The sequence below is a fragment of the Gracilinanus agilis genome, chromosome 5 (assembly GCF_016433145.1).
Source record: "Gracilinanus agilis isolate LMUSP501 chromosome 5, AgileGrace, whole genome shotgun sequence".
NCBI classification, from domain to species: domain Eukaryota; kingdom Metazoa; phylum Chordata; class Mammalia; order Didelphimorphia; family Didelphidae; genus Gracilinanus; species Gracilinanus agilis.
The window spans coordinates 307174535-307184288 of record NC_058134.1 but is presented as its reverse complement, the minus strand read 5'-3'; the positions used below and the strand labels follow the sequence as shown (position 1 = coordinate 307184288).

Below are 9754 nucleotides of genomic sequence, written 5' to 3'. Positions count from 1 at the left end.
TCTGTTGGAAAGAGTCTGAAGATCTTATCTTGGCTCCTGATTCCAACCCTTACTAGTTTCGTGACTAGGGATAAATGACTTAAGCTCCTTGAGCCTCAGTTTCTCCATCTGTAAAATGGGGAATAATGATCCATGTGCTTAACCCACCTCACATAACCCCACCTGTTGAAAGCATTTTACAAACATTGAAATTTTGTAGAAATGTGAGCTAGGATCATGGATTTCTGACTTGCTTCTGTGACCCTGAAATCTTTGTGTTCCCCCTCTCAGCCTCAGTTTCCCCTTCTATACAACACAGGAAGAGTCAGACTAGGTTATTTATAAGGTACCCTCTCGTGTAAACATTCTATGTTGTGGCAATCCAGGAAGCCAAAGAATTAGGAATCATTCTAGGACTTGGTCACCAGTAAGCCCTAATGATTAAAGATTGAGCTGGGCATTTGCAGAGATGACCACAGACCTCCACTGGCTATTTTCTGGATGGGGAGTCGATACCAAAGGAATTCATCCTCATTTGCCTTTTCAAATTCAAGCTCCCCAGGACTTGAGACAATGGGCCTGGCTCCTGGCTCTGGTGCCATCGTTGCGGCCCCCTCTCTTCCCCATCCATGGCGAGATGGCCAGACACCCTGACTGATCACCCGGTGGCTACCCCTGCCCATGTTCAGGGAGCCATTCCCTGGGGAATTGGGGGTTTTAAAAGGAAAACAAACAACTCACATTCAATATTTCTGACATTGAGATTAAGCTTGATTTGGCGACTACTGGAGATGGGAAGGCAGAGGAAGGTGACGTTAGCCACTCGCAACCTTTCTTCCCTTCGGTTTGGCCAGAGCAGCTCAAGACTGGCTCCTGCCCACACTCTCTTGGTAAATAGGACATCAGCTTTCTAGGGACCCCAGTCTACAATGGGAATATTGCTTATAGACTGCTGTCCCGGGAACCCTTCTTCTCCGTAGAGTGGAATTTCCTAAGTCAGCGGAAAGGTGGCACGGGGCAGGCACCAGGCCACTGGGCAGCACCCTCTTGGCTGGTCCTTCTGTCCCCTTGGATGTCTTTCCTTCTGGAAGCTGCCTGTGTTTTTGTAATCTTCCCCTCTCCCATCCTGAGGCACGGCAGGAAGTTTTTCTGAGGAAACAAACAAAAAGATGTGAAAAGGATGCTGCCATCTTGGAAAGAATGTAAGCCCCCTGAGGGCAGCGGAGGTTTTATTTTTGTCTTGAGCCCCCTCCAGTGCCAAGAATAGCCTGATTAATATAATGATCGAGTCCATTACAGGACCCGAGACAATCCCTGTCCAACCCAAGTCAGGCTTCTTCCACCAAGGCTTTGCAGGCTTTCAATCCTCTCTCTGTCCTCCCCTGCTTGAGCTGGGCCTGGAAGGACGGAGAAGAGTAGAGAAGGGGCGGAGGAGAGGACAGAGCATTCTGGGGTGAAGGGAGAGGGAGGGAAGGCTGAAATTGGGCTGAACAGCCATTGAGTTCTCTGAGAAAATTAAATAAAGGTTTCTTCGGAGGCCCCGGTTATTAATGACCCGAACAGATAATCCTCTTATAATCAGAGTGAGGATGAAAATTCCTGCCATGTGACTTTCCCATATCTTCTCCTCCTGGGCCTGAAGAAGCAAATATCGATGGGGGCAGGGGAGGAGGCTGCAAGATGTAGTGGATTCGGCATCCTGGGTCTTGGGTTTGAATCTCAGCTCTTTCCTATGTGACCCATGGCAAGCGACACAACTTCTCTAGGGTTTAGTTTCCTTAAAATGGAAAATGGGGGGTGGGGAAGGGCTAACATGAGGGTCCTTCCATGTCTGAATTTTGATTTTGGGTGGGCAAAGCCTAGGATCACAGACCTGGACCTCTCATCTCAGGCAGTGAGTCCCTTCCAGCTCTGACACCCCCTATTTGAAGTTCCCTCCCAGCCCTGCTGTTCCAGTTCTAAGACATCTGGACTGGGGAGTTGTGACTGATTCGGTTCCAAAATTGATTATCAGGAAATGCTAGCCACGCCCCAGATAGATCCCTTTGCCAGTAAACGTGATGATTTAACAGTGAAATGGAACCCCAGGAAACAGACAGAACTTCTGTTGTGAGACTTTGATCTTTCCTTCCAAGCCTGACAACTTCAGGCTGATTTAAGATGCCGGCCAGATGGAGGAAATGCCCCCTCCTTCGGGAAGCCCTCCCTGACCCCATCCCCACCCCAAGATGGAGAAGACCCTTCCTTTGCCTCAAATGGGGCAATTCTCTGCTCCCTCGTTCCTGTGTCGTGTCTGCAATCCCTCCGAGGGTAGGCACTCGGTTTTATTCATCTTTGTATCTCCGCCCCAACCAGCTCTGTTCTAAGCTCGATACTTGGGCGCCACTCAGTCCAGAGCTGCTGAATTGAACTCAGTTGAATCCAGGCCCTTTGCCGAGCTGAAAAGCAAACTTCAGCAACATCAGGGCACCCGGCCATGACGGGCGCCTCATGCGTGATGAGTCTCGCTGCCTCACTTGCCCATTTATTTGCAGCAGCAGCTGCTGCTGCTGGATGGGGCGATTAAACTGTGCCTTATCTATTATTTTTGTTCCCCCTGACAGGTAAGACCAGGAGGTGCTCCCAGCAAAGTAATTTAATTCTGGAGAGAGTCGATGAGGGCCACGTGGGCTACCGAGGCAGAATTACGGCGTGGTGGAAAGAACGCTGATGTGAATGCTGCTCTCACTGGTTGTGTGCCCTTGAGAAAACCTCTTCATCTCTCTGACACTCTCTTTCTCCATCTGGAAACAAGTGGCCTTGAAGAAGATTGCACGAAAGGACCCTTCTGACTCCGGAGTCTCTGAGCTCTGCTTCTAGGGGGAAGAGGACAAAGGTCCTTCTGTTCGATTCAATGCATTCAGAAAACTTAGGAAGCATGTACAGGGGTCTGCACTCTGCGGTCCTCTCTGGTAGTACTACAGAGAGGGAGGGAGGCAAAGACAGGAATCCCAGAAGGCCAGAGTGGGGAGGATTCTCCAAGGCCATCTCTTGCCACCTGGTCCTGAGGGAGCACTGCCTCTGGAATGCCCTGGCTGAGCAGCCGTCCAGTCTCTGAAGCCTTTCAGTGAGGTGGCAGGCTGAGGGCTGACAGAGGACCTTTCTCTGGTTGGCAGGGCAAATCACTTCAAGTTGTCATTAGATACTGAGGCAACCGGGGAGCATCCTCTCCCTTTGCCAGAAATGCCTCAAGGTTGTGCATACCTTAATGCAGCCATCAAAGTGAGAGGAGAAACATTCTTGTTGGGGGGATCCTGGGGGGGCTCCCATTTTCCTTGGTACCCAACCTGGCATGGTCGTCCTTTGTGAAGCAAGGGGGGAAGAGCAGTGGTGGAGGCAAGAAAAGGTCTTCAGGGACCTCTTGGATTAAACTGGCTTCTCCTCTAGTGAGGGGAAAGCCTTTTGAGGGCACCACACATTCTGGTGGTGGAGAGCCCCAGCTGCTTACCGAGCCTTTCCTTCTATCAAGCCCTTGCTTGCTCCTTTGTCTCCCCATCCAGCCACCCCAAGGTCCTGGGGCCAAGCAGAACAAATCTAATCCTCTATGCCAAAGCTTCACTTAATGACTCTGCTGTCTTTCCTCCATGCTCAGTATGTTCACCCGATCCTCAAAGGCCATGGGCACTCCTACTGGGAGCTGGAGTCCTTCGCCTGGCATCCAAGAAGAGGGTTTTCTAAAAAAAAACACGTGCTCTGATATTTAGAATCTTTAGGGACTCTTAAAAGCATATCCAAAGGGGGAAGCCAGGTGGCTCAGTGGATAGGGAGCCAGGCCTGGAGAGGAGAGGTCTTGGGTTCGAATATAGCCTCAGACACTTCCTACCTATGTGACCCTGGGCAAGTCACTTAACCCCCATTGCCTGCAGCCCTTACGCTCTTTTGTCTTGGAATTGATACACAGTATTGATTCCAAGATGGAAGGGAGGGGTTAAAGAAAGCATCCCCAAATTGTGTGCCCCACCCCTTTATTGATGATATCTTTGCTCCAGACCAGAAGTTCTTAATTTGGGGCCGATAGACCCTGAAGAGGTTCATGGATGGATTCAGGGGATCCGGGAATTTGGATGGGAAAGACGGAAATCTTGATTTCCACTGTACATGTGTACACATACATCCTATGTACATGCGTGTGTACATGTAGGTAGTTAATGACTTTCTATAAAATCGATTTGCCTTGTAATCCTACGGATATTATTTGGTGCATTTCAAAGCATGATTCCCAGAATAGCCTTCGCCAGATGGCTTGCCAGAGTCGTCTAGGCAAGTCCCTGCTCTGGATACTCCAAAGAATCAGTTGTAGGATCCAAGCACAGGACAGTTAGAGCCAGACCTTACAGATGAGGAAACTCAGGCCCAGAGGCTCGTCCAGGGTCCAACGACTCAAAATTGGGTGATCTCAGGACCAGGTCAAGTTTGCTCCTCTCTGCAGGGATGCTTTGGGGGAGCTCTGAGGCCCCGGGCACTACCAGGTCATGTTCCAAGGCCCTTCCCAGCCCCAGCACCCCCTGTCCTAAGCCCCTCCTGTCCTAATGTCTCTGTTCTCCCAGCGGGAACACTAGGATTCCTGTGAATGATGGTGTTTGCACCCAGCACAAATCCCAGTGCCTTGTGCACAGTAGGTGCTTAACACATGTTTGTTCATTGCCAGGAGAGGAACGTTGGTAGCCCCTGTGAGTGGCCTCACAGCCTCCAGGGGCTCCACTCCGGCCCCTCCGTTCCAGGAACCAGGGCCATCCCCCATCACTGGGTGAACTCGAGAGGAATAATCGTGTCGGATTATCAGCCAAGCATGAAATTGATACAGCTATTGCTAAAGGAATATTTGCAAATATTTACTCCCTTCCTCCCCCTCCCCTTCTGCTTCCCTGAGAAGTTGTTCCAGCCTGGTGAACCCAGGCGCTGCTCCCTGGAATGAGAATAGGTCCAGAGCCCAGAGGGAGGAGAAGCGCATTGGAAAGTGGGCTCTGCTGCTCCCTTACTGGGTGGGCCTGAGCACGGGGCTCCCCAGGCCGGGGCCGCTTCCTCTGCAAAACCAAGGGGTTAGGATCAGATGGATAGCTACCCTATATTTTTCTCCCTCTCTTTTAGGCTGAGTGTCACTGTGGCCTAGTGGATGGAGGGCAGAGGAAGACCTGCGTTCTAATCCTGGCTCTGTAACCTCCACTTTTGGGGAGCCCAGGCAGCTCCCTAAGCCTGTTTGTTGAAGAACATGCAGGCACCCTGGAGGCCACTGAGTTTAGGCCCCTTGATTTAGGGATGGGGAAACTAAGTTCCAAAGGACAAGTGACTTGCCCAAGGTGACTGAGTTGTAAGGAGCAAAGCTGAGATTTGCACGTGGATTCTCTAACTTCAAATTAGTTGGACATTTCCCATTGTACCAGGATCAACACATACGCATATACCCTACTGAATAATGAACACTTTAAGATGAGAGATCCTGGCAGTAGAACAGACTTGGGGTAAGTGATGTCAGCAAGACAGTCTGTTATAAACCCAAAGAGCCCAGCTTTGGGGACAAAAATCCACTATTTGACAAAAACTGCTGGGAAAGTTGGAAAACAATATGGGAGAGATTAGGTTTAAATCAACATCTCACACCCTACACCAAGACAAATTCAGAATGGATGAATGACTTGAATATAAAGAAGAAAACTATAAGTAAAATTAGATGAACACAGAATAGTATACTTGTCAGATCTCTGGGAAAGGAAAGATTTTTTTTTTTAACCCTTGTACTTCGGTGTATTGTCTCATAGGTGGAAGATTGGTAAGGGTGGGCAATGGGAGTCAAGTGACTTGCCCAGGGTCACACAGCTGGGAAGTGGCTGAGGCCAGATTTGAACCCAGGACCTCCTGTCTCTAGGCCTGACTCTCACTCCACTGAGCTACCCAGCTGCCCCGAAAGGAAAGATTTTAAAACCAAGCAAGAGTTAGAGAAAATTACAAAATGTAAAATAAATAATGTTGACTACATCAAATCAAAAAGGTTTTGTACAAACAAAACCAATGCAACCAAAATTAGAAGGGAAGCAACAAATTGGGAAAAATAGTTATAACAAAAAACTCTGACAAAGGTCTAATGACTTAAATATATAAGGAGCTAAAACAATTGTACAAAAAATCAAACCATTCTCCAATTGATAAATGGGCAAGGGACATGAATAGGCATTTTCAGATAAAGAAATCAAAACTATCAATAAGTACATGAAAAAGTGTTCTAAATCTCTTATAATCAGAGAAATGCAATCCAAAACAACTCTGAGGTACCACCTCACACCTAGCAGATTAGCCAACATGACAGCAAAGGAAAGTAATAAATGTTGGAGGGGATGTGTAGCAAAATTGGGATATTAATGCATTGTTGGTGGAGTTGTGAATTGATCCAACCATTCTGGATGGCAATTTGGAACTATGCCCAAAGGGTTTTAAAAGACTGTCTGCCCTTTGACCCAGTCATACCACTGCTGGGTTTATACCCCAAAAAGATCATAGGAAAAAAATCTTATACCAAAACACTTATAGCTGCACTCTTTGTGGTGGCAAAAAATTGGAAAATGAGGGAATGTCCTTCAATTGGGGAATGGCTAAACAAATTGTGGTATATGTTGGTGATGGAATACTCTTGTGCTCAAAGGAATAATGAACTGGAGGAATTCCATGTGAACTGGAATGACCTCCAGGAATTGATGCAGAGTGAAAGGAGCAGAACAAGGATGAATGTAATGGACTTTTCTACTAGCAGCGATGCAATGATCTAGAACAATTCTGAGGGACTTATGAGAAAGAACACCATCCACATTCAGAGGAAGAATTGTGGGAATAGAAACACAGAAGAAAAACAACTGCTTGAACACATGGATTGATGGGGATATGATTGGGGATGTGGACTCTAAACAATCACCCTAGTACAACTATCAATAATATGGAAATAGGTTTTGATCAATGACACATGTAAAACCCAGTGGAATAGTGCATCGGCTATGGGAGGGAGTGGGGGAAGGGGAGGGAAAGAACATGAATCATGTAACCATGGGTCAATATTCCAAATTAATTAATTAATTAATTAATTAAATATCAATTAAAAAAAGATTAGGGATCCTGGAATGGAGGAGCCTGGAGTGGAACTCCTGGAGGCTGTCAGGCCATGGGGGCTACAGATGTTCCTCCCCTTGCAATGAACAAACACGAGTTAAGTACCTAATGTGTGGAAGGCACTGGGATTTGTGCTGGGTGGAAACACAGTCATTCACAGCCTATTTTATAGAAAAAGTAAACTGAGGCTCCAAGAGGGGACAGTGACTTGGCCTATGTCACATAGGTAGTTGATGAAAAACTTAAAATTCTGTTTTCCTTGATATCATCAATACTTGAGGTTTAGCCTTCATTTGGAGAATGGCTAAACAAATTGTGGTATATGCTGGTGATGGAATACTATTGTGCTGAAAGGAATAATGAACTGGAGGAATTCCATGTAAACTGGAAAGAACTCCAGGAACTGATGCAGAGTGAAAGGAGCAGAGCCAGGAGAACATTGTACACAGAGGCTGATACATTGTGGTACAATCGAATGTCATGGACTTCTCTATGAACAACAATGCAAGGATCCAGGACAATTCTGAGGGCCTTATGAGAAAGATGCTACTCACATTCAGAGAAAGAACTGTGGGCGCAGAAACAGAAGAAAAACAACTGCTTGATCACATGGGTCGATGGGGATAGGATTGGGGATGTAGACTCTAAATGATCACCCTAATGCAAATATCAATAATATGGAAATAGGTCTTGATCAATAACACAAGTAAAACCCAGTGGAATTTTGTGTTGGCTATGGGAAGGGGGAGGGAAAGAACATGAATCATGTAACCATGGAAAAATTTTTCTTAATCAAAAAAAATACTTGGGGCTTAGCAGTTGAACAGAAAAATGTTGGTTGAATAAATGAATGAATGAATGAGAAACCCATGACACAGGCTGAAGGGGTATTGCCAAAGGCTGTCCCATTCTACACTCTTTTCCAACTTCCTTCATGGACTGGCAGAGTCAAAAGGAACACCATAAAGGGATTTGTCTGACCTATACATTTGCATCATATTCAACCAAACTGGCATCCAGGAGAACCCCGAACCTCCCAAGGCGGCCCATGCCTTGATTGTTACCAGGATTTCCTCCTTAAGTCAAGCTAAAATCTCTGTAGCTTCCCCTGGTACCCTGATTCTGCCCTCTGAGGTCACAAGCCCTCCCCGAGCCTTCTCTAGCTCCTTCCTTGGATCATCTCATGCTCCTTGGATCTTTCCCTCCTTTCGAGTTTGTCAATGCCCTTGCTGCTACGGCAGGCTGGAGTGGAATGCTGTACTGCAGGGAGGGCAGGGTGTGGAGGGGCCATCCCCTCCCGGGTCCTGGGCACGGTGCCTTCCTCAATGCTGCCCAGAGAGCATTCGGCTTCTTGGCTGCCAAATCCCGCTGCTTCTATTTGGGAACATGGGTTTTTGGATCGGAGCGTGACACTTGACAATTATCTTTATTTTATTTTGGCCTGAACCTGTGATTTTTCTTCCATATAGGGAGCGATCAGGGAGGAAAAGCTCCCTTTACCAATGAGCTCATCAATATCTGATCTAGAGTCTTGGAGAACTGCCTGAGAACACTGACAATCCCAGACACTTGTGGGGGTCACATGACCAGCAGGTACTTGAAATGTCCTTTGAATTCCCTGTGAAATTTCCTTCCATCAAATTTGGTCTAAGATGCTCAGTTCTCAAGAGCCCTCTGGAAACCAGTTATCGTTTATCCAAAGCGGCAGCCATTCCTCTCCACGTGGGACATTCATCCAACTCCGTGCCAGAGCCAGATTTGTTACCTAAGCTTGACCTGGGTCCTCACTCCTGTAAGGCAAATCTTTCATTCCTCTGGGACAGACCGTCTCTTCCAAGTCCACCTTGACTGGTCCCAACCTGCTTTCTGTCCTCAAAGTTCCTAGGAAAGTAGCTGGCCAGGAAGCTCTAGCGCCCAGTTTTGCCTTAGACACAAACCAAACATGTCACTAAACTTTGAAGCCTCAGTTTCTTCCTCTGTTAAATGAGGATAAAAATAGCACCTACCTCTGCAGGCTGTTGTGCGGATGAGATGAGTTAATTTATGTAAAGCGCTTTTCAAACCTTAAAGCATTCTATAAATGTGAATGATTATTATTATGCCAAACTCAACACAACCTGTCATCTCCCGCACTAACCTGGCTCCTCTTCCTAACTTGGCTATTTCTGTCGAGGGTTGGCACCGTCCTTCTGGTTCCCCAGGTTTGCTGCCTCAGTCGTTCTCAGAGGTTGCTCCCCTCCAACTGCTTGTGTCCTCCCTCTTCCAACTGCCTCAGATTTAACTACTTTGGATTGGACCCAAAGTCCTCTGACTCCAAGTTCAGAGCTCTCCCCACTAAGCCACACTGTCTTGTGAAGATAAAACCCTAAGCCAGAATTTAAAGTAGTTTACAATCTGGCTTTAGTCTATCTTTCCAGATTTATTTTACATGAATCCCCCCTTCTGACATGCTAAGCCAAACAGGTCTCTTAAATGGGGCAGCCCTTCCCCCACTTCTGCTCCCCTCCTCTCTCCTTGACCTCTTGGTATCCATAACTTCCTTCAAGCTCAACTCAAATGTCCCCTCTGTCTCCCTGTCCTTTCCTTCTCTCCCTCCCTCTATCTTCCTTCCTTCCTTTTTGCCTTCTTTCTTTCCTTCCTTCCT

At 47.1% G+C, this 9754-nt stretch overlaps 1 protein-coding gene across 1 annotated transcript in view; it reads right to left on the bottom strand.

Moving 5' to 3' along the window:
• Positions 1 to 734: 734 nt before the first annotated feature.
• The window catches only part of SHISAL1 (shisa like 1), a 49450-nt gene continuing 40430 nt past the window's right edge, over positions 735 to 9754 (bottom strand). Inside the window, exon 4 of the mRNA XM_044678516.1 lies at positions 735 to 1128. Coding sequence (XP_044534451.1) covers position 1128 — 1 coding nt within the window. The 3' untranslated portion in view covers positions 735 to 1127. The remainder of the gene's footprint in view (positions 1129 to 9754) is intronic.